General features: G+C 38.4%; 2 protein-coding genes across 3 annotated transcripts in view; one reads left to right on the top strand and one right to left on the bottom strand.

Annotated features, from left to right (window-relative positions):
* Positions 1-9,998, top strand: part of calcoco1b (calcium binding and coiled-coil domain 1b) — an 85,575-nt gene extending 75,577 nt beyond the window's left edge. For both annotated transcript variants that reach the window (XM_056468246.1, XM_056468247.1), the window contains exon 14: positions 9,778-9,998. In XM_056468246.1, coding sequence (XP_056324221.1) covers positions 9,778-9,922 — 145 coding nt within the window. In that variant the 3' untranslated portion in view covers positions 9,923-9,998. The remainder of the gene's footprint in view (positions 1-9,777) is intronic.
* The window catches only part of rargb (retinoic acid receptor, gamma b), a 91,500-nt gene that overhangs the window by 39,571 nt on the left and 25,348 nt on the right, over positions 1-26,581 (bottom strand). The window contains exon 2 of the mRNA XM_056468250.1: positions 19,367-19,763. Within this exon, the coding sequence (XP_056324225.1) occupies positions 19,367-19,523 (157 nt within the window). The 5' untranslated portion in view covers positions 19,524-19,763. The remainder of the gene's footprint in view (positions 1-19,366; positions 19,764-26,581) is intronic.

The raw sequence follows: 26,581 nt of genomic DNA, 5'->3' as shown, positions 1-26,581 counted from the left end.
ATTTTCTCATTTATTGTCAGAATCAGATCAGAATCAGTTTTATTGCCAAGTGTGCTTCACACACACAAGGAATTTGTTTTGGCTACAGAAGCTTCCAGTGTACATAAAGTGACAAGTGACAACACAAAATAAATATGAAAAAATTAAATAATAATAATAAAAAATGATGAACATTAAACAGATGTGGTTAGTGAAGAAACCTGGATGTTGAGTTGTATGTACAGATTGTTATAAATATACAGGTTATAAGGTGCTGTGTACAAGTGCGAATGGAGAAGGTATTGCATTGTATATTGATATAAGGTGCTGTGTACAAGTGCGTATGATAAAGTATTGCACATATTTATTGCACAGTAGGGGAATATTTAACTGTTCATAAGGTAGACAGCCTGAGGAAAGAAACTTTTCCTGTGTCTGGCTGTTTTTGTGCTTGGTGCTCTGAAGCGCCGACCAGACGGTACCAGTTGGAACAGGTAGTGTGCTGGGTGTGAGGGGTCCAGAGTGATTTTGCGAGCCCTTTTACTCACTCTGGAAGAATACAGTTCTTGAAGTGTAGGAAGGGTTGTGCCAGTGATTCGTTCAGCAGTCCGGACTATTCGCTGTAGTCTACGGAGGTCGGTTTTGGCAGCTGAGCCGAACCAGACGGTGATTGAAGTGCAGAGGATGGATTGGATGACAGCTGAGTAGAACTGTACGAGTAGCTCCTGTGGCAGGTTGAACTTCCTCAGCTGACATAGGAAGTACAGTCTCTGCTGGGCTTTCTTCACAATAGAGTGAATGTGAATATGAATGTCCCACTTCAGATCCTGAGAGATGGTGGTGCCCAGGAACCTGAATGACTCTACTGCAGCCACAGTGCTGTTCATGATGGTGATCGGGGGGAGTGCAGGGGGGTTTCTCCTGAAGTCCACTATCATCTCCACTGTTTTGAGCGTGTTCAGCTCCAGGTTGTTGTATCTGCACCATAAAGCCAGCCGCTCCACCTCCTGTCTGTATGCAGACTCGTCACCGTTCTGGATGAGGCCGATAACAGTAGTGTCGTCTGCAAACTTAATGAGTTTGATGGAGGGGTCTTTTGCAGTGCCTTGTTTTGTGTCTCTATAGAGGAATTACTAACCTACGTCGCACACGACGTCACACAGGTTCCCGGTTGCAAAAAGAGACCGGTTGCAATAGCATGCATGTCGTGTTGTGCGGTAGGAGGCCAAATTCAAGAAAAGAATAATAGAAAAGTTAACTTTTACCGTACACCACACTGCTTTTTGTCAGGGCTCTGCCACTCTGGTCTTGTAAATTCTTGTTTTGGTGGCAGAGTCCGGACACTAGCTCTGTCTTGTCTTGTCCTGTAGTGCTTGGCTCGAGGTTTCTTGGGTTGAGCACTTGTTTTGTCATTGTCTGGGTGCGCGTCGTCAAAGGTGCGTGCGGACTGTGCGCGCTCCCGCTTGACGGACGCGGGGTCTGCCCATCCTTGGGACGCGCGCTCTTGTACTCGTGTTTGTTTCGTCAGCATTGCGCTGATTCATTCTCAGCGTCTGCGTCTAGTTGGTTTCGGTTTTGGTTGGCGCTGAGATGAAACATGCGCGTTGCATTTGTGTGAGCGCTCGGTAAGGTGTTTTCACTTTATCGTGTGCTCGTGTCTTGTGTCTGTTGTCCAAGCACGTGGCTCTGTGTTTACATTGGTTGCATTCTTTTGTTGTGTGCTTCAGTGTTGTGTTTGTCTTGTCATACGAACACGCGGTTAATGAGTTCTCTCATTGGCTGCGTGTTCTAGTCTTGTTTTATGTGAGCACATGGCTTGTGTTGTCTCTTTGTGTCAGGTGCTCTATCGTCTAGTCCCACCCTCCTTGTTAACCCATTATTAGTTAATTATGATCATCTGTTTGTGTATTAATTACTCTTGCTTATATTCTCCTCATGTCTGCTGTCCTGTGCCAGTTCGTCGTCTATACTCCCCCTGTGTTCCTACTCTAGCCTTGTCTTGCCAGCCCAACCAAGTTTGTTTGTCTTTTTGCATTATAGTTATGTTTATGTTTATCTGCTTTTATTCTTTTAAATATGAAAGAGCATTGTGAACATTCTACAAAACATCTTTTTTTCCACAAAATGTAAAAGAAAGTTGTAATATAGGTTGATGTAATAATAAATGTTAATAAACGTTATAAGGGTTGTTTTGGAAAAGAGCATCGTGAACATTCTACAAAACATCTTTTTCCCCACAGAATGTAAAAGAAAGCTGTAATATAGGTTGATATAATAATAAATATTAAGTCAAATCAAGTCAAGAAATGTTGTAAGGGTTGTTTTTTATGAAACGTATTAATAATTAAAAATATTTGCACAATTTGTTTTGCAGTAACAAGACCTAATATTATTCTCCCAAATATAAAAGAGAATGGTGAACATTCTACAAAACATCTTTTTTCCACAGAATGTAAAAGAAAGTTGTAATATAAGTTGATGTAATAATAAATGTTAATAAACGTTATAAGGGTTGTTTTGGGAAAGAGCATCGTGAACATTCTACAAAACATCTTTTTCCCCACATGTAAAAGAAAGTTGTAATATAGGTTGATATAAATAATAAATATTAAGTCAAATCAAGTCAAGAAATGTTGTAAGGGTTTTTTCTGCCAAATATAAAGGAAAATTGTGAACATTCTACAAAACATCTTTTTTTCCACAAAATGTAAAAGAAAGTTGGAATATAAGTTGATGTAATAATAAATGTTAATAAACGTTATAAGGGTTGTTTTGGGAAAGAGCATCGTGAACATTCTACAAAACATCTTTTTCCCCACATGTAAAAGAAAGTTGTAATATAGGTTGATATAAATAATAAATATTAAGTCAAATCAAGTCAAGAAATGTTGTAAGGGTTTTTTCTGCCAAATATAAAGGAAAATTGTGAACATTCTACAAAACATCTTTTTTTCCACAAAATGTAAAAGAAAGTTGGAATATAAGTTGATGTAATAATAAATGTTAATAAACGTTATAAGGGTTGTTTTGGGAAAGAGCATCGTGAACATTCTACAAAACATCTTTTTTTCCACAAAATGTAAAAGAAAGTTGGAATATAAGTTGATGTAATAATAAATGTTAATAAACGTTATAAGGGTTGTTTTGGAAAAGAGCATCGTGAACATTCTACAAAACATCTTTTTCCCCACATGTAAAAGAAAGCTGTAATATAGGTTGATATAATAATAAATGTTAAGTCAAATCAAGTCAAGAAATGTTGTAAGGGTTGTTTTTTATGAAACGTATTAATAATTAAAAATATTTGCACAATTTGTTTTGCAGTAACAAGACCTAATATTATTCTCCCAAATATAAAAGAGAATGGTGAACATTCTACAAAACATCTTTTTTTCCACAAAATGTAAAAGAAAGTTGTAATATAAGTTGATGTAATAATAAATGTTCAGTTTATAAATGTTATAAGGGTTATTTTTTATGAAATGCATTAATAATTGAACATATTTATACATTGTTTTGCAATCTGGCACACAAGATCTGCTTTTATTATTCCAAATATGAAAAGAGCATTGTGAACATTCTACAAAACATCTTTTTTCCACAGAATGTAAAAGAAAGTTGTAATATAAGTTGATGTAATAACAAATGTTACTAACTTAATAAATGTTATAAGGGTTGTTGTTTTTGTGTGAAATGTATTAATAATTGAAAATATTTGTACAATTTGTTTTACAGTCTAGCACACAAGACGATGTTTTATTCTTCCAAATATGAAAAAGAGCATTGTGAACATTCTACAAAACATCTTTTTTTGTGTGTTTGTTTTCCACAGAATGTAAAAAAGACAGATTAGTCGAACCCTAGGTTTTCCTAATGTCAGAGTATTGATATTTGCACGAATGTCTCCAGTGGCTGAACAAACAGAGAGATTCATGCACAGCTTGACAAATGCTAGTGGCACAGAAGCGCTTGACTCTCTGCTGTTTTAATGTCAGAAAGTCATGCCAGCTAACTTGTGATGGGACAGTTTCCCTGCGGCATGTTTCCCTGCAGTTGGTAAAAACAAAGATTAAATATGATTTTTAATTTCGTATGCAAAATCTGCTGGATGTTTTGAAATGACATGGGCTTGTGGAGAAGTACTGAAAATATTGTAAAGTTGAAAACAACCACTGAAAGTGTGGTAATAATATAAGATAAAATCATTTGTTTATTCGTTAAGTGATTAATGTTAATGTTAAATAACATTTTCAAAAAAAAAAACACCTCTATCTCCTTTTTATTTACATTTCACGAGTTCACACTTGCAATAGTTTCAGAATAAAGCGTATTTGGCGTGCTGTCCGGGGAGAGGGCTCTGAGCTCGGGGAAGACTCGAGTTATTCCCCTTATCAGGAAACAGAGAGGGATAGGGATTCGAGCGAAGTATATAGCCCGGCCCCAGAACGCTCCCCCCGGGATTGCAATGCTTAAGAGGTGAGGTGACGGGGTGGTGGAGGGATGCTAAAGTCGTGAGATGCTGCAGGTAAGATATATTGGTATATATAGGGGTTTGGTCAAGAACTGATTGGATAATAGAATAATTGTCAATGACGTATTTGATACTGAAACTTCTGTGCGTGCTCCTCCCCAAATTTGTTTATAAAACATCACTTAAAGTAAATTTTAAGAGTGTTGAAAGACATTTCTGATGATTTGTGAGGAAGATTTCAGGATGCCTATATTTATTTATGGTCCAAAACTAGAAAATAAAAACAGGATGTTTGTTCAATGTCATTCTTGTGCATGCCAAAACTTCTCTTTAATTAAGAAGAAAACATTATTTATTTGTTAATGATGTAATATTATGAATGTTTTTAAAGGGTTGGTAAAAACTAAGATGAATGTGATTTTATTTTTCTTTTCTTATGAAATAATCTGCTGGATTTTGAAACGACATGGGCTTCATTCTTGTGCAGGCAAAAATGTATATTTATTTAAGTAGTGCATTGAGTGTGATAGTTTTATTTTAACATTAAATGTGATTTTTATTTATTTATTTTTATTATAAAAGTTTGGTAATAATATAAGATGAAATATATATATTTTAATTAAATGTTAATGTATAAAAATGCTCTCTCTTCACGTTTGAGTTGATTTACTGGCTTGGGATTTTGTACAGTTTTGCCAAAGAACTTTAGATTAGGCATGGGACTATAACCGTTTTCGTATATCACGTAAAGGTATATCGCGGTTTGGAAAAGTCAAGGTTTTAAAACTGCCAACATTTTCTGTAATACCGTTCCTAAGGTATGTGTATTTTTTATGAACATTTTTTTTTTTTTTTTTTAGGACAACAGTATCTCCAGCAGAATAAATATCCAAATATGCAGTTTTAAATTGCAAAGAAATCTGTGTTCAACTAATGAAGACAGCAGAAGTCTATATGATTTATTTAGATTATTCAGCCTGACATGTTCACTGCTCCAAACTATTATAAATCTTTCAAAAAATAATAAATATTGTTTTCAATTGTTTTTACCCAGACATTTAAAAGTAATATATTTTAGAGCCCAATACCGTGAAACCGTGATATTTATATCCAAGGTTATCATACCGTCAGCCCATGCCTACTTTCAGGGGCGTAGCGGACATTTCAACAGTAGGGGGGACGGCTGTATGAGATCATACGTTCATATAATTATTAATCACCTGTTTCTAAATGGTCTGTCTCTAAAAGTGAGGGGGACGGATCCCCCCCGTCCCCCCCGGTTGCTACGCCCCTGCCTACTTTAAATATGTATAAAATATATATAAAATATAAAATATAAAATGAGAAATAAATGACAAAAAATAAGAACAAATCAGATAAAACCTCTAAAAGGTGTGGGTTATTTAATTAGGGCAATTGAATTTAGTTGATTACAATTTCTTACGTTGCGAATGATGTACTCTCTCTCTCTCTCACGCACACACACACACACACACCACTGGTGGTTTAAAGAATTGGGCCAAACCCCAGAAATCCACTCCAATTCTATATAAATAAATAAAGAGGCACAATGTGGAGTTTGTGCTTTCACAGCCTCAGTCCTGCAGTAACCTCAGCATTTGGCCATCCTCTGCCTCGCTCGTACAGCAAGAAAAATGTGCCATTTCTTTCAAATGCTGCCTCTTTTTCCAGCAAACTTTCTGCATATCTCCATTACCAGCCTCATGTGTGTGTGTCTTATCCTTGAGTATAGCAATACCAGTCAATTTTAATCTCACAGGGATATTGTTTTGGTCCACACAAGGAAAACTGCTCATAAATCAGACAGAATTAAGTATTTTAAAAATGAAAAAATGCTAATTGTTTCCTGTGAGGCTTGAGTTTAGGGGTGGAGATATAGAATATACAGGCTTTACTGTACAAATACCATTATATCTAAAGGAAGTCCCCATTAAGATAGCTGTATACGTGTGTGTTCGAGGGATTGCGTTTTTTGTATGGCAGATGTGCACACACACACTGCTGTTTGAGTGAGAATGTGACGTTCTTCAGTGTCATTGGGAAGTGTTGCGTATTTGCGTAACTCTATTCATCTTTTCCCACTCACACTAGATGAATGAAGCCAGCAGGGACTCATTGGAAATATTTACTTCACCCTACATGTTTGTGACGCTGTAAAAACATATCTTAACACACGTTTGACTGCAGTTTATAGGTAAAATGAACACTAGAGGGCAGTAAGACAAAAACTGCTTCTGTTCCTTTTCACACTAATGATATTTACAGGCAGGGGCGTTGTTAGACATAAAGCTCTACTGGGGCACTCCTGGGACACTAATATATATATATATATATATATATATATATATATATATATATATATATATATATATATATATATATATATATATATATATATATGTGTGTGTGTGTGTGTGTGTGTGTGTGCTTTTTAATAAATAATATAGACATTTTGTATATATTTTATCATATTCTATATTATTTTATATATTATTTTATATTATACAATTATTATTTTGAATAAATAACAGAAATTAGCAATAAACGTAACACAACTATAACTGTAACTGTAAAGACACCGCTGGAGTGATGTGCTAAGATCATTTAAGAAATCTTTTGCATGAATATAAATTTCAAAAAGAAATCTTTCTTTACATAGGTACATTATATGTTAATAAATAATACTTTTACATATATTTTGCATTCATTATTTATTTATTATATATTAAGAACAGCCAATACATGCATCACTAATGTTATCCCATTGCATTAAGCTGCACGTGTATTTTTTAGCAATAGTCAAAAATACATAGTACATATAATTTATGCCAAAGTTAGAATGTTTAAGACAGATCATGATTCATGAAAACATTTAGCTAATTTATTACCATATATTAAAACTTAATCATAACCTTGAGCTTTTACTGATAATTGGAGCAGTCTTTGCATGTTTTCTATGCCATATATACAGTTGCAGTCAGAATTATTAGCCCCCCTGTTTATTATTTCCCCCAATTTATGTTTTTTAACCCTCATATTACAGACATTCAAGTAGTTGTATCTTAGCCAAATATGATCCTATCCTAACAAATCAAGCATCAATGGAAAACTTATTCATTCAGTGCTCAGATGTACAGTATATGATAAATATTATAATTTAAACAAATTGACATGTGATTAGTTTTGTGATCCATGTTCACAAATGTCAACGAGTTACTTTGTATGTTAGTGTTTCTCTCATCTCATCTCTTTCTCTGTAGTATACAAGCCTGGAAAGTGTATTAGATTTTACTTTGACTTTCAGGGCATTAAATGTGAAGCTAGTAAAAAGTAAAGTGGTCTTTTATGTAGAGTTAATAGAGCTGCTGTCAGAACTGAGGCTGAATGATGTTGAAAGACGAACATTAGAGTTTTTCAGGTGTCCTTAAAAGAAAAAAACTGTGCATTTCTACAGCTCCTGCGCCCAACCTGAAGAACGAATAACCAACATGAATGATATCTAAACATTTACAATGCTCTTTACTTAAAGGGGCAGAGTTCAGCAACCCCCCCCCCCCCCCCCAACCCCAAAATATGTAATTTTTCATAATTTTCTCATCCTCCACTTGTTTCATACCTGTTTAAGCTTCTTTCTTCTGTTAAGCACAAAGGAAGTCTAGAAGGATTACAGCTGCAGAGGCTCTTATCAATATAAGCATCATTTTTGTGACCCTGTATAATAATAATTACATTACTGTGAGGGTTGGGTTTAGGGGTAAATGTAAATAAAATACAATTTAATGGGTCATTTAATAAATAATATGAATAATACTCAGTATAATTACTGTTTTAACATTACAGTGAGGGTTGGGTTTAGGGGTAAATGTAAATAAAATACAATTTAATGGGTCATTTAATCAATAATATGAATAATACTCAGTATAATTACTGTTTTTACATTACTGTGAGTGTTGGGTTTAGGGGTAGATGTTAATAAAATACAATTTAATGGGTCATTTAATCAATAATATGAAGAATACTCAGTATAATTACTGTTTTAACATTACTGTGAGGGTTGGAGTAAGGGTAGATGTTAATAAAATACAATTTAATGGGTCATTTAATAAATAATATGAAGAATACTCAATATAATTACTGTTTTTACATTACTGTGAGGGTTGGATTTAGGGGTAGATGTTAATAAAATACAATTTAATGGGTCATTTAATCAATAATATGAAGAATACTCAGTATAATTACTGTTTTAACATTACTGTGAGGGTTGGGTTTAGGGGTAGACATTAATAAAATACAATTTAATGGGTCATTTAATCAATAATATGAAGAATACTCAGTATAATTACTGTTTTAACATTACTGTGAGGGTTGGAGTAAGGGTAGATGTTAATAAAATACAATTTAATGGGTCATTTAATAAATAATATAAAGAATACTCAATATAATTGCTGTTTTTACATTACTGTGAGGGTTGGATTTAGGGGTAGATGTTAATAAAATACAATTTAATGGGTCATTTAATCAATAATATGAAGAATACTCAGTATAATTACTGTTTTTACATTACTGTGAGTGTTGGGTTTAGGGGTAGATGTTAATAAAATACAATTTAATGGGTCATTTAATCAATAATATGAAGAATACTCAGTATAATTACTGTTTTAACATTACTGTGAGGGTTGGAGTAAGGGTAGATGTTAATAAAATACAATTTAATGGGTCATTTAATAAATAATATGAATACTACTTGATATAATTACTGTTTTTACATTACTGTTAGGGTTGGATTTAGGGGTAGACATGAATAAAATACAATTTAATGGGTCATTTAATAAATAATATGAATAATACTCAGTATAAGGAGTAGATGGTAATAAAATATAATTAATGGGTAATTTCATGAATAATATAGATAATTCTCGTTAACTTCTGGCCGCAGCTGTATCCCTTTTAACAAAAACCAGGAATTTATTGATGAAAACTGAACAAATACTGAAAAAAAGCAGCTATAGAAGAAAGATTTTCATAAAAGTTGTAATTGCTGATGAAATTTTCAATTCTGGGTGAACTATCCTGTCATGGATTGGTCAGGCTCTCACGACCCCCACTCACGAAGATCACCATCACCTGACTTCTAATGAGCACACAGCTGCATCACATTCACGAGCACCAGATAAAAGCACAGCACTCCAGTCGCTCATTGTCCGGGCTCGTCTCGACGAAAGCGGACAACTGAGCGACCACTCAGCGTAGTCATCCTCAGCTAAAACAAACGCTTTACTTACCTGTTCTCTTTGTATTCCTCCTAGTCTTCCTGGTCCACCCGAATCGTCCTGTCTTCCAGTCCTTCCAAGTCTGTGTCATCCTCTGTCAGCTGTATCTGGTGTGTGCTGTCCATCCTCGTGTATTCCTGTTACCCAGCCACGGAGGAAAAGACCCCAACATCATTCCTGATCCTCCTGGCTATCCTTCATGTGCTCCTTGTTGTCATTTAATAAACACCCTAACGTTTCCTTACCTCTGTCTCCTGTCCGCTTCATAACAGAAGCCCGGACCAATAACGACGACAACATGAGCACCCCCGATCACTTTCAAGAGCTGGTGGACCAGTTGAAGCGGATTCTACAGCCACCAGCTCCACTTTCCAACGCACCACCAGCACCGAGCACTTCCGCCTCCACAGTTTCTTCTTCGGCCCTTCCTTCCAGTCCCATGGCCCGACCAGCGCCCTACTCAGGCGGAGCGGGGGAGTGCAATGGTTTTCTGTTACAATGTTCCCTCATATTCGAAATGCAACCTTCTCTATATCCCACAGATAAGTCAAAGATCGCCTACATCGTATCACTACTCTCTGGGCCTGCACTTAAATGGGCTGAGACGATCTGGAACCAAGCCGGGCCGGTCATGAATTCCATCACTACCTTCACGGAGTATTTCAAAGAGGTGTTTGGACGTTCTGATGGGGAAGTAGCCGCTGGAGAGCAGCTGTATCATCTAAAGCAAGGTACTCTATCTACACAGGAATATGCTCTCCGGTTTCGCACTCTAGCAGCTGCAAGTGGATGGAATGAGAGATCGTTGTTGACCACGTACCGGCTCGGCTTGGAACCCACTCTCCGAATCCAGCTGGCCACATTAGATGATACTATGGGTCTGGAGAGATTCATCCAACATTCTCTCCGATGTTCCGATCGTCTCCGTTCCTATCAACAGGACACCATCACCCCCTCGTCTGCACTCCTCCAATCGCCTGAGTCAACAGCCTCTCCAGAACCAGAACCCATGATAATAGAGTCTGGAAGACTGACATCAGCGGAACGACAGAGGAGGCTGACCCGGGGTCTGTGTCTATACTGCGGTGTCAGTGGACACACCCGTATGGAGTGTCCCCTTCGTCCCATTCGGACTTCAGTGAGTGTATTCAGTACGAATATTGAACAATGTAAACCACTTACTACCACCGTACAAATAACTACTGCCTCTATTTCTCTCCTTGTCACAGCCCTCATCGACTCCGGGTCAGCAGGGAACTTCATCTCCCAATCCCTCTGTCGTCAACTCCACCTACGTACTGAGGCGTCCTCGCATATATACCAGATACAACCGATAACCCAGTGCACTCGATCTTCGACCCGTATCCATCGACAATGCGAAGACATCCTTCTTCAAGTGGGGTTGTTACATCAAGAGAGGATTCAATTTCTGGTTCTGGAGGGTGCAAATATGGACATCATTCTAGGGCGCCCGTGGCTGGTGAAGCACGATCCCATCATCTCTTGGGGCACAGGAGAGATAAAGAAATGGGGATCTGGATGTACACCTACCTGTTTTCCAAATCTCCCTCTTCAAGGTCGGATCCCCATTTCTTTGTTTACAACATCGGTCGAGAGTCCTCCTGAGAAGCAGTCTATCCACATTCCTAAGGAGTACAGCTCCTTTCATGATGTCTTCTGCCCCAAGAGAGCTTCCCAGCTACCGCCGCATCGGCCATGGGACTGCGCGATCGACCTAGTTCCAGATGCCCAGTTGCCAAGAGGTAGGATCTACCCGCTCTCGCTTCCAGAGAATCAGGCAATGGAAGATTACATAAGGGAGGCTCTGAGTCAGGGGTACATACGTCACTCAAAATCACCAGCCGCCTCAAGCTTCTTCTTTGTGGCCAAGAAGGACGGAGGGCTGCGTCCATGCATCGACTACAGGGTCCTAAATAACGGTACAGTAAAATACCGATATCCCCTTCCTCTGGTACCAGCCGCTTTGGAACAGCTCCGAGAAGCTAAAGTCTTCACTAAATTGGACCTCCGCAGCGCGTATAATCTGATAAGAATACGTGAGGGGGACCAATGGAAGACAGCATTCGTGACCCCTACTGGCCACTATGAATATGAGGTCATGCCTTACGGTCTGGTCAACGCCCCCTCCGTATTCCAAAACTTCATTCATGAAGTCCTCCGGGAGTTTCTTCACCACTTTGTAATAGTGTACATAGATGACATCCTCATTTACTCCCGGAGTGAGGCCGAACATCGCCAACACGTTGCGGAGGTCCTACACACATTGAGAGAACATCACCTCTACCTCAAAGCGGAGAAATGCTCATTCCACCAGAAGTCGATTCATTTCTTGGGATACATCATTGACCAAACCGGTATACGTATGGATGGGAAGAAAATTGAGGCTGTTCTATCCTGGTCAGAACCCACTTCCATTAAGGAGCTCCAGAGGTTTCTTGGGTTTGCTAACTTTTATAGACGGTTTATCAAGGACTACAGCAGGATTACATCACCTCTCACTAATCTCCTCAAGGGTAAACCCAAAGGACTGGAGTGGACCAAAGAAGCAGCCGCAGCCTTCCGCCTTCTTAAGAAGGAGTTCACAAGGGCCCCACTCCTGACTCATCCTGACCCAAATCTTCCTTTCGTGGTGGAAGTGGACGCATCCACCACCGGCGTCGGGGCAGTATTATCCCAACATCATGATACACCGCCCCGACTGCATCCCTGTGCCTATTTCTCTCGGAAGTTGAGCCCGGCGGAGCAGAATTACAGCATAGGAGACAGGGAGCTTCTAGCAATCAAGCTAGCCTTGGAGGAGTGGCGTCACTGGTTGGAGGGAGCCAAACATCCGTTCCAGGTGATCACAGATCACAAAAACCTCCAATATATCAAAGAGGCCAAGAGACTATGTCCACGTCAAGCCAGATGGTCACTTTTCTTCTCACGTTTTGATTTCTCCATTTCCTATCGTCCAGGACCCAAGAATCTAAGAGCAGACGCTCTCTCTCGTTTACACGAGCATCACGATCATGAAGAACTCCCAACGAAGATTCTTCCCGAACACATCTCCATTTGTCCGATCACCTGGAACGCTCCTCCAGTCGTTGCCACTCCGGAAGCCCCTGCTCCGCCGGGATGCCCTCCTCATCGGCAGTTCATACCACCTGAACACCGGGTAGATCTGATCCACTCCTTACATACCTCGCTAGGCACTGGACATCCCGGGATCAACAATACTCTCTCGCTAGTATCCCAACGATTCTGGTGGCCAAACATGGCAAGGGATGTGAGGCAATATGTTCAGGGCTGTAAGGACTGTGCCCAATCCAAGAGCCCACGTCATCTACCCGCTGGAAAGCTCCATCCCTTGCCGATTCCGAACCGTCCCTGGTCACACCTAGGAGTGGACTTTATCACTGACCTCCCCTCGTCAGAAGGTAATACCTGTATTCTAGTCATCGTAGATAGATTCTCAAAGTTTGTCAAACTAATCCCTCTGAAAGGTCTTCCCACAGCCTTTGAAACAGCCGACAATATCTTTAATCAAGTCTTCAGGTCATTTGGTATTCCAGAAGATATTGTGTCGGACAGAGGTCCACAGTTCATCTCACGTCTATGGAAAGCCTTCTTCAAGCTCCTAGGTGTGGCCGTCAGCCTCTCTTCTGGATATCACCCCCAAACCAACGGGCAGACAGAGAGGAAGATTCAGGAGGTGGGACGGTTCCTGAGGACCTTCTGCAGTGGTCACCAGAGCTCCTGGAGCCAGTATTTGGGCTGGGCAGAATATGCCCAAAATTCACTGCGGCAACCCTCCACCGGACTCACGCCATTCCAGTGCGTCCTGGGCTTCCAACCACCGCTCTTTCCCTGGGATGGCGAACCATCTGATGTCCCCGCAGTGGATCACTGGTTCCGGGAGAGCGAGAGAGTCTGGGACGAGGCTCATCAACATCTGCAGAGGGCAGTCCGTCGAAGCAAGGTAACCGCCGATAGAAGAAGGTCTGAAGAACCCAGATACACACCCGGACAAAAGGTGTGGCTATCCACCCGGGACATACGCATGCGACTGCCCTCTCGCAAGTTAAGTCCCCGATTTGTTGGTCCCTTCACCATCGTGGAACAGGTTAACCCCGTCACCTACAAACTACAATTACCCTCTCACTACCGTATTCACCCTACATTCCACGTATCACTCCTGAAACCCTATCACGATCCTGTTCTTCCCTCCACAGAGCCTGACCACGAAGAGGAACCCCCTCCTCCACTGCTCCTAGAAGAAGGAGCCGTCTACGCAGTGAAGGAGATCTTGCGTTCCCGACGTCGTGGTGGCCAGTTGGAGTACCTGGTGGACTGGGAAGGGTACGGCCCCGAAGAAAGGACATGGGTTCCCAGAGCTGATATTCTCGATCCTAGTCTCATGGTGGAGTTTCATGAGAGCCACCCTGAGTTCCCAGCGCCTAGAGGCAGAGGGAGACCACCACGGCGTCGGAGGTGTCGGCCCTCAGGAGCGGGCCCTGGGGAGGGGGGTACTGTCATGGATTGGTCAGGCTCTCACGACCCCCACTCACGAAGATCACCATCACCTGACTTCTAATGAGCACACAGCTGCATCACATTCACGAGCACCAGATAAAAGCACAGCACTCCAGTCGCTCATTGTCCGGGCTCGTCTCGACGAAAGCGGACAACTGAGCGACCACTCAGCGTAGTCATCCTCAGCTAAAACAAACGCTTTACTTACCTGTTCTCTTTGTATTCCTCCTAGTCTTCCTGGTCCACCCGACTCGTCCTGTCTTCCAGTCCTTCCAAGTCTGTGTCATCCTCTGTCAGCTGTATCTGGTGTGTGCTGTCCATCCTCGTGTATTCCTGTTACCCAGCCACGGAGGAAAAGACCCCAACATCATTCCTGATCCTCCTGGCTATCCTTCATGTGCTCCTTGTTGTCATTTAATAAACACCCTAACGTTTCCTTACCTCTGTCTCCTGTCCGCTTCATAACATATCCCTTTACATTAATGCTTATTTTACCAAATGACTCTTAATGGTTATAATTTAACTCTATGAATTTTCTGTGCACACTAATATGTGTATTACATGGCATAAGCACACTAATAAGAACATTTTTCCCATAATACACTCAAGTGCCAATGTCACGATTAAACCAGAAGTGATATAATAAGTGCTTTGTAATTATGAAAACTATTTATGAAAATAAAATAGCGTTGATACCACCCAAACACTTCATTATACTGTTGAGAACATGTTCTAGTGGAAACTATTACATTCAAACATCGAAAAGCTTTTATTAAAGTCTTTTATCCAGCAAGGGTACACTGCATTGATCAAAAGTGACAGCAAGGACATTTTTAGTGGAGTTATATTTCAAATAAATCCTGTTTTTTCTTCCATTCATTGAAGAACCTTGAAAAATAAAAGTTTCCACAGGAATATTATGCAACTAAAAACTGTTTTCAACATTGATAATGATTAGGATTGCACTCTAACACACTAACATTATGAAATGTTCTGTTTTGCATACTAATTCTCTCATATAAAGGTTCGCGAGCTGTCACTGGGGTGGTACCTTTTCAAAAGGTACAAATTTGTACCAAAAAGGTCCATATTAATACCTCAAGGGTACATATTAGTACCTAAAACGTACAAAAGTGTTCCTCTTAAATTTTTAGGTACTAATATATACTTTTGAGGTACCAATATGGACCCTTCATGTACAAATGTGTATCTTTTGAAAAGGTATCACCCAGTGACAGATCACGTACCTTTATTTCTGAGAGTGTAGTAGTAAGCATTACATTATTCATTCATTCATTTATTCATTTTCCTTTGGCTTAGTCCCTTTATTCATCAGAGGTCGCCACAGTGGAATGAACCGCTAACTATTCCAGCATATGTTTTACGCAGCGAATGCCCTTTCAGCCGCAACCCAGTACTGGGAAACATCCATACACACTCATTCACACACACACACACTAATACATTACGGACAAGTTTATCAATTCCCCTATAGCACATGTGTTTGGACTGTGGGGGAAACCGGAGCACCCGGAAGAAACCCACGCCAACACGGGGAGAACATGCAAACTTCACACAGAAATGCCAATTGACTCAGCCGGGACTCGACCAGCTCTTGAGGATTAAAATTAATTAATTGTATTTTCTATAAACAGACTTGATAAAAACTGTCTGCAGAAACACTTTGATTGATATTCTCCCTTTGTATGATGTCATCAGAGGGGAAAAAGCCCCGCCCACTAGTTACAATCTCTCCCTCATTAGTATGAAGAGCCCTGACTAAGTAGCAGCTGTTTTGAATCTGCAGCTATACCAATGCATAGGCATCTGTAGCTCCGCCCTCTTTTGAAAATCGCAATCTCATTTGAATTTAAAGCGACAGTCACCAAAACGGCACAACTAGGATCAAAGCCTAAAAGGGTCAGTTTCAGAGAGTTAGAAACCATTATTTGTGATGTATTTTAAGCTGAAACTGATTTAAAGTAACATGCCCAACACTGAAAATGAGACTATCCCCCTGCCAAAAAAGTGTATTGTTCCAGATGACATCAGTCTCATCAGTTTAATGAAACAGTCTGGCTGGTCTGGCCGTCTGTCTCTCAGTCTGAATGTGTCCACTATGAAGACACAAAGCTCAGACTGAGAGATCTGCTGGATCTTATCTCTGATTAAACACAGCTAATGGAGCGTCTGTGTGTGTGACGGCTCCACATAATGACATAATCACACACACACACTGCTAACAGTGCTGAGGACACAACGCATTTACTTCTCTCACAGGAACAAATACTATTACAGTCATTTACAGTTGACAGTTAAGTGTGTTTTGACCCATACTATAGTGAAGTGTATTATAAACATTAGTAAATATTACAGTATTTATATTACAGTATTTACAACACTGTTAACGAATGTTCCAGCATACTGTAGTCTAATGATAAACTCCTAATATTGTAGTATACTTACATTTTTACTACAGTAAGCTGTGGTGTATTGTAGTATAATATACCATAGTAGAAACAACAGCATTGGGTCATTTGTTTATATTATTATTGTTGTTGTGTAACCATAGAGACTATAGAACTACCACAACAGATTAATTTAAGTGCTTATTTGAGTTACTATTGCTTTTCTATCAGCTGGAACCAGTCTGGCCATTCTCCTCTGACTTCTGACCTCAACAAGGCATTTGCTCCCACAGAACTGCCGCTCACTGGATATTTTCTCTGTAAACCCTAGAAATGGTTGTGCGTGATACAGGTGTACCTAATAAAGTGGCCGGTGAGTGTAGTATGGTTTAAAAACTCTATAGTATTTATTTGTATTATTTACGTATTTTTTCATATAGGTTTTCTCCCATTATATCCAGCATATGACGCAGAATTGCAGGTGTGAGGAGACAAACACCTGGTGTCTGCGGTGTGTGTTTCTATTGTGTTCTCTTCAGTTAAACGTAGCGCTTGATGGAGTTTTTCCTCCTCTTTCTCTAGTTTCTGGCTATAAATGGACATTGTGTTTACACGCATTCTTCAGAGAGCAGAGGATTTGAGTTTGCCTGTGTGTGTGTGTGTGAGCATGTATGTGTGTGTGAGAGAGAGATACTGTAGAACAAGAGAGAGAACATTTGTGTATGTGTGTGTTAGCGTGTGTGTGTGTATGAGAAAGAAAGAAAAAGACAGAGAAAATATTTGTGTGTGTGTGTTTGTGTGAGCATTTGTGTGTGTGTGTGTATTTGAGCTTGTGCGTGATTTTGAGTGTGTGTGACTATGTATGCATGTGTGTATATGATTGTGAGTATAAATATGCGTGTGTTTTGTGTGTGTGTTGGTGTGTATGATTGTATCTATGTGTGCGAGTGTGTTTGTATTTATGTATGTGTGTTTGCATGTGTGTAAGTGTGTATGCATGCACGATTGTGACTGTGTGTGCACGTTTGCATGATTTTGAGGGTATCAGTGTATGTATGTGTGTATGTTGGCGAGTATGAATGTGTAGGTATGTGTAAGTGCATGTGTGTGTGGGTGTCAGTGTATGTATGTGAGTGCATGCATGATTGTGACTGTGTATGCGTGTGTCAGTGTTTGTTTATGTGTGTGTGTGTTTGTGTATGCATGATTTTGACAGTATCAGTGTATGTACAGTATGTGTGTGTGTGTACGTGCATGATTGCTGCTGTGTTTGCATTTGTGTGCATGTGTGTTAGAGTATGTGTGTGTGCATGCATGCATGATTGTGACTGCGTGTGTGTTTTAGTGTGTGTGTGTGAACAGGATTACTCCAGGAGTTGGTGATTGGCATGTGCTGTGTTTGATACAGTGGATCTACATGTCTGAACACGTCCGAAATCAAGAACAAACCCTGAATCACAGCAGAAAACACAACTGCACAAAAAAGTTTACACTATAAAAACTGCTATATTATGAAATGTTATTACATTTTAAATGAACTGTTTTCTGTGGGAATTATTAGAAAATGTATATTATAAAATGTACTTTGTTCTTGTAATTTAAAGCTGCGTTATTTGCAGTCAAATGATGCTCAAGAGTCTTCAGAAATTATTCGAAAATGATGACTTGATGATCCAGAAACATTTCTGATCAATATCAAAGCTGAAAATCATCATTCAAAGAATAAATCAAGTCTGTAATATGCATCTGAAATGTCTAGTTATTAATTCCTAATTCATAACTATTGCTTTTATTCAACTTAATACAATACCAACAATCAAGATTAGCATATGAAAAGTAGAAAGAGGAGGCATTTAGTTAACTTACGTACAACACAAACCGCAATTCGCAGCTAGTTTATGTAAGTGGCTAATTCATACGAGCTCATACAGGTTTAGGTTAGGGTCACAGGTAGGCCTTTGTCCTAAAAATCATGTACTATTGTATCAATTAAACCATAAGACATCATCTTAATTAGCTCACTAAAGCATAAAATAGTTATATTTTAGGCTGGTATTTTATTAAATATGCAGACACAGGTTATTTGTTAATAATATGCTTATATTTACAAATGATTAATAGGCATCTATCATGCAAAAATCACTTTTATAAGGGGTTTAAACACAGTTGTGCAGCAGCAGGGTGTGAATATAACCAGCCTCTAATGGTAAAAATGTATTAATATTATTTTTTATTCTGCAGAAACACTGTGATTGACATTTTCCCTTTGTACGTGTCATCAGAGGGGGAAGCCCCGCCCACTAGAGATCATCTTTCCCTCATTAGCATATGACCTTAGTCTCGTTTTTGAATCTGCCACTATATGCTGACACATAGGTATCTGTAGCTCCGCCCTCTTTTGAAAAGAGCACAATCTCATTTGAATTTAAAGTGACAGTCACCAAAACACCACTATTAGGATCAAAGCCAGAGAGTTATAAAACACCTGAAAGTATCTGAGTAACTTCACACACACACTCTAGGCACATCAGAGACTTAATAGGAGCACTTAAAATGATTCATAGAACCCAAATAAGGCTGTGTTACTAGGGAATAACATATCTTGGAATGCTGTGATTGACCAATCAGAATCAAGTATTTAAGAGAGTCGTGTAATAAGTCAAAGACATACTGGTACTTACACAGAGCTGCCATCTCTTTGGGAAGATCCGCCCCAAATCGTCCAAACAGGCTGCCATTGGCCAGAAGATCAAAGGGGGAGTGGTTTCGCATTGAACTGAAGGCAAATGGGTAGAACCCTGTCATGTGACTCACAGGTCTCTCCCTATTGGTTGCCATGATGATGATGGCCCTTCCCCAGCGTCCAAAAAATGGAGCTGTCGTTGAGACAGTGAATTGTTTTGGTCTCCTATTACTTTCTTTCAGGCACTTCTTTTAAGGAACTGTGGTATTAAGCACTGCACAATAATCGTTAATCCATTATAAACATGTGTTGGCTCGTGTGGTGCTGATTTGTAGAGAAGGTGAAATTAGCTCCAGATCCTGCGTGGATGTGCAACGGTAAAATCCAACAGGTGCCTGCAGAGAAACACAAGAGGAGGGAAATTTAAGCGTTTTATTTTATATTTAAAACTAATTTCATTTGCAACACTTGTTAGTCACTGTCATAAAAACATTTCTGATTTACGATAGCTAAACTTAATTTACTTCATTCAATTTAGCATTGTATTTAGAATGGCACTGTTATTATGACATCTACATCGAATGAATGAATGAATGAATTAATTAATGAATAAAGGAACGATTGAATGAATCAATCAATGAATTAATCAACAAACTAATCAATCAATCAACGATTAAATGAATGAATAAATAAATAAATGAATAAATCAATGAACAAACCAATAAAATAATGAATGAATGAATAATGGAATGATCAAATGAATGAATGAATGAATGAATGAATGAATGAATGAATCAATCAATCAATCAATCAATCAATCAATCAATCAATCAACAAATCAATCAATCAATCAATCAACAAATCAATCATTGATTAAATGAATGAATAAATGGATCAATGAATTAATCAATCAATCAATTAACAAATCAATAAAAGAATGAATGAATCAATCAACAAATTAATCAATCTGTGAATCAGTGAATAAATAATCGATAAATTAATCAATCAATCAATCAAGCAATGAAGGAATGAATCAGTTAATCAATCAATGAACAATGCAATATCAATGAATCAATGAATGAATGAATCACTGAATGATTAAATGAATGAATAAATGAATCAATGAACAAATTAATCAATCAATCAATTAGTCAATGAATGAATGAATGACTCAATCAATCATTGAAGCAATGAATGAATCAATCAATCAACAAATTAATGAATCAATAAATCAATGAATAAATGAATCAATGAATCAAGCAATGAATGAATGAATCAATCAATGAATTAAGAAATGAACCAATCAATAAATCAATAAATGAATCGATTAATTAATGAATAAATAAATCAATGAATGATTAAATCAACAAATGAATGAATTAATAAATGAATGAATGAATCAATCAATCAATAAATCAATCAATCAATCAATCAACAAATTAATCAATAAATGAATCAATGAATAAATCAACCAATAAATGTAACAATTAAGCAATGAATGAACAAACGAATGAATGAACGAACGAATGAACGAATGAATGAATGAATGCCTCAATCAATCAAATCAACAAACAAACGAAGCATTCAATATCATATAATAATAACTTTATGGTAGGCAAATAAATTCACATGTTTGTCTGTAAAATAAATCCTCTATAACCCCTTCTCTCACTTATACTTTGTATTGTATAATGCAATAAAGAGACTTGATGTTGTAATCTGAAAGCCAGAAAGATTAAATCCTATCAGTCCATTTAGATTGTCCAGAATCTGAAATCAGGGGGGCTAATAAATCTGACTTCAACTGTATGTAGTTCCAGTTCCGGTAAAATATGAACGCGCTTTCACTTCAGACACGAGACTGATCATGATGCGAAGATGACGATCACTGACAGATGGGGAATAAAGGGTTAAATTTTCACAACACCACAGTATAGCCAACCGTATGCTGTGTTTGCTCCTGTCATTTTTCATACGATTGATACAATAACCTACGCTGCAATGTGGAATTCGCTGGCCGTTTGCTATATCAGTAACTGTTACAGTTCCTATGGACCAGTTTCTTCTTCCTCCCATGGGTCATCGGTCCAATCAGCGCAGATTAGCCTCACGCTAAGGAAGGGTTTGGGAACAAATGAATCGCTGAATGAATTATATGGTCGTCGTTAGGATAATTATGTAAAAATAAATGCATATTATAAGACAATGAAAGTGTTTTTTGACCTTACATGCATGCCAGTCTGTTGTTGGAGACCCCAAAACCAAAATATAACCTTTTATAATGCAAAATGGGGGCTCTTTAAACTAAACTGCTACCAAAATTGTCTATATTCTCCTTTTAATAAGCAACTAAATAAATTAATCATTACAAATCACCTGAGATAATGAAGAGAAAACGTGTTAATCGAACCGACATCTGGCTGGAGCGAGAAACGCTAAAGCGGGAGCCAACAGCAAACAGATGAAACTAAAGGGAAGAAACAGAGCGAGTCTCTTGTTGGGGCATTCATTTGAACGGCCTCCAAGCCATGAAGTGATTCCAGGCGATGCCATATGATTTAAATCAGAGACACAGCTCAATAAAGCTGCCTCTGTTCTCCTGCCACATACCCAGGGCGGAGGGCACCGCTCAGAAACTCCCCCTTCGCCAGCCCTGATGGAAACTTCCACAGCACAAACCATACATGCACTCAATGGAAATTCATTAAATTCATTGGATTTAATACTTTTTTTATTGGGTGAGTGGTTGCAAAAAGGTATATGGGCTGAGTTTAAACAAAAACAATTAATTTAGTAATGTTGCATAAAGACAGCCGGTGCATAAATACAGTCTTTGTTTTTGTTTACTCCATGTAGTTCTGAGAGCTGAGATGCATATTTTGATTTTCTCAGACGCATCAATGTACTGTAAGTGCGCAAAGATCACTCTCACACACTCACAGACACACATACACACCCTTTAATTTGCTGTTATACTCCATAACTACATATATAAGACTAAGGTTTTTTTACGCAGGCCGATCTAAAGGGTTAATGGTGCAAACTGATGATCAGTAAAAATGACAAATTTTATCTCTTCCCAACAAGGAAAACCACCAACAATCAAAAATGATTTCGCAATCAAAAACTGTGGTTATAATGGAAGTCAAAAACAGCCCCCAGCAGTAAAATAAGGAGAAAAAATTAAAATGTTTTGCTGCACAAAATCTAACAATGTTAGATCGTTCACATGTCCAAGACAGTGATACAAGGTTTAAAGGGCACATAGTTGACCTCTTTTTTCTGATTTAATATTAATATTATGGCTCTTCTGAGTGTGCCAGTTTAGGTTCAGTTTAAAACACAATTCAGATTTTTTTATTATAATGTGTTAAAAAGTGTCATGTTGGGGGCGTGTCCACAGTTCGCTGATTTAGGGGTGTGTTGCTTCACATGTAGACTGGTTTCGGCTTCCCGCCCAACGTAACAAGGGGGCGGGGCCATGACCCGCTCTGTGTTTGCAACAGAGGCAGACTGATTGAAAGGAGGAGGAGAGGATCCGCAATCAGTCGTACATGTACGACTCGGACACAGACCAAGCAGAGAGTACAAAATCATTTGTGTCTTTGTACAGTTTTACAGCCAACTGTGTGCTAGTTTCAAGTGTCGAGCTTGTACACGGAAACTAATAACCACGCACACTGAATTAACTCTGACTGAGGCACCGGATGCGCCGCTTGAAGCCGCGACACGGCACACCAGACACTCTCTGTGGCGCGGCAGAGACATAAAGTGTCTCGAATCGTCGCGCCACGCATTTTTGAATTCTAAACATAGGTTTCTGCAGCGGTCCGCGGCGCCCAGCCGTCGACTTGAGTGTACCCTGATAGAAACCGATGTTTAGAATTCTAAAACGCATGCTAGTTAAGATCACAGGGAGCTTCTGGGATCGCGAGAAATGCAAACGGCTGAAGTATAAGGTAGACTCAATGAGAAGTACACATGTTTGCAAACCTACCTAAAGATACAACCAATAATTCCGATTAGAGCGATAATGTGGAGAATATTGATCTTGTGTTGAGCCCAATGAGCCTTGCATCTAAAAATAGAGCTAGCGTGTTCCTTTAGTCATATCGCTTCGACTCACGCTGAAAATGGCGGACGTGAATCAACAATCTGAGGATATGATGACCCGCCTGTCAATCAATATTGGTGGGCGGGGGGACCGCTCTCCTACGTAAAGTTGCGGTCGGTTTGAAAACCGCTCCAATTGGTCCACCGTTTTTTATGTTGTTAAATTGAAAAAAAAGCACTGGGTGTGTTTATATCACCCCAATATGACGCTCTATACACCATACATGCACATATGGCTGTCCAAACAGCTTGAAAAGTAGATTTTTTACCATAGGTGCCCTTTAAAAAATGCAGTCCAAAACTACTTTTTATATTGAAAATAATTCATTTTATGTGTTTTTTCAACAAATTAATGAAATTATTTATGAATTTGGCAATTAAAGAGTTAAAATCCTGTAATTTTCTGAAGAATTTAGTATTTTTGATCAGGACTAAGGTTGATTAACAGATTTATGCAAAAAAAAAAATATATATATATATATTAATCTGATGCACTTTTACATCAGTTTAATTTAGTGCATGTTTTTATCCTGAACATAACAAAAGGGTAGTAAATTTGCCCAGAGTGTATTGTTGAGGTTTTTTTTTTAATCAAAGCATTTTGCCAAAATATGTGTCAAAATTTTCCCAAAATATGTGCCAAAAATCATCCCACTAGTTGAAACAGCAAAAAGTTATGGCCAAATTAAGACTCAAAATCACCGCAGAGTGGATGAAAACATCCCCAACAACATATAAGGGTTAAATGATCCAACATTTATTACCTATATTGATTAAGAAATGTAAAAAAAATACTGATTTTCAAAAGGGCGTGTACTCATAATTGCCGAGCAATGTGTGTGAACAGGAATGAACCGTGTGAACTTTTCCATTTTTAGCACATTGCTGTGATGTAATTGTGCCCTCAAACTAAACAAACACTATGGTACAATGAAAACGAAGGAGAAACAGCAGAATCAACAAAGCCAAACATAACAGCAACAACAAACAACAAACTGAATTGAAGCACGAGGCAATAAATGAGGATTAAATAAAGGGATAATGAGTAACTAAATGAGGCACAGGTGAACACAATCATTGAAAATATTTGTCTATAAAATATGCCATCTGTAACTGTTTTACTCACTGGCTGAGTATATAAAAACAAGTTACTTGATGTTGTAACCTGAATGCCAGAAAGGAAAGCAAAATGTCCGTTCAGATTTACAAGAATCTGAAATTAAACCAATAAAACTCTGAGTTTTGAGTAACCATAAAAAACAACTAGAAATGGAAACAGAGGATATAGTTATACATATATATATATATATATATATATATATATATATATATATATATATATATATATATATATATATATATATATATTATACTACATATTCTTTACAGATTTTAAATTTAGTCAAATGTTTCTAATTGTTTTTATTCATTTATTTTCCTTCGGATTAGTCCCTTTATTCATCAGGAATGAAGCACACTATACTCCAGCATATGTTTTACACAGTGGATGCCCTTCCAGCTGCAACCCAGTACTGGTAAACACCCATACACTCTCTCATTCACACACATACACTACGGCCAATTTAGTTTATTCAATTCCCCGATAGAGCATGTGTTTGGACTGTGCGGGAACACAGGGAGAACATGCAAACTCCACACAGAAACGCTAACTGACCCAGCCGGGACTCGAACCAGCGACCTTCTTGCTGTGAGGTGACAGTGATATCCACTGAGCCACCTGGTCGCCCTGTGGTAAACCCGTGTTGGCATGGGTTTCCTCCGGGTGCTCCGGTTTCCCCAACAGTCCCAAACACATGCACTGTAGGTGAACTGAATGAACTAAAATTGGCCGTAGTGTATGAGTGTGTGTGTGATGCTGGAATAGCTGCCAGTTCATTTCGCTGTAGCAATCCTTGATAAATAAGAGACTAAACCGACGGAAATGAATGAATGAAGTTTGCACTGAGAGTTATGGTTATTTATGATTTTTTTTACACCATTCTCAAGCTGTTTTGCACAAGTACAATATAAAAACATGCATTTACACAATAAGTACATTGTAACAAATGAATAATTTCAGTGTAATACATATTAGTTAAAGTCATTTAATATAAAGTGGCCTGAAAAAAATAAAATAAATCACAAATCTAAAATATATCATAGAATATCATAGATAATATATCAAAAAACCAAAAGCAGATCTATAAATGAACAGTTTTGCATTGTTTTGTTTAAAGTCTGCATGAAGCGGAAACTACGACAGTTTTTTTTATTTTCCGTATTGTGAGGCAGTTCCTAGAAAACGGAATATTAAATAAGAAAACAGTGGGTGTGGCTTGTTTTTCTATACTGTGAGCTGATTGGATGTAGTAAAGTACACTGTAAAAAAATCCTGGTTGTCTTACATTTTTAAGCTGAATCAAATTAACCTTACGAGTCCATTGAACTTATATTATGTTTAACTGACTTAAAACAGCTTGCGTAACTTATAAAATTAAGTTAGAACATTATTAGCTTAGTTTAATAAGTTGCAGTGACCTAAACATATGCTGTTATGACTAATTGTTCATATAATTTTATTACAGTGTAGGTGTTTCCTTCAGAAAGATGGGGAAAGGGTTTGGGGAGAGTTATTACAACCTGACAGACTCCTCCTCCTGCTCAGGATTTCTGATTGTTGTCAAAAGTGTTAGCTGGAGGGGTGTGGTTAAGTATGTTAGCCACGCCCAACATCTCAGACAGACCTAATCTGAGAATTTAAACAAACAGGAAGCGCATTTTCAGATTTACATTAAAGATTACAAGAGCAAACATTTGATTTGCTCTAAATGACATGCACAGATGAATTGTTCAGCACAAAACTAGCAATGTGAGCTAACGAAATCACTCGGAATAGTTTTGATTTCATGTGGACTTTAAATGAGTTTGCTGTAAAGTTGAGTCTCTCCTCCAGAGCTGACTGCTCTCTCTGTGTCTTTGTGTCTCTCTTTAATTGCAGTCTGTTGCAGTTGCACGTCTGTGTGCGTTTGGAGCAGGACTGCAGTAAACTGTTCCACATGTGAGGCCTGGTGCTCAGTGGCCATGTTTCACAAGCATCAAC

This window comes from Danio aesculapii, chromosome 11, assembly GCF_903798145.1.
Source record: "Danio aesculapii chromosome 11, fDanAes4.1, whole genome shotgun sequence".
NCBI lineage: Eukaryota > Metazoa > Chordata > Actinopteri > Cypriniformes > Danionidae > Danio > Danio aesculapii.
The sequence above is the reverse complement of the archived record's forward strand: the minus strand, read 5'-3'. Positions and strand labels throughout refer to the sequence as shown.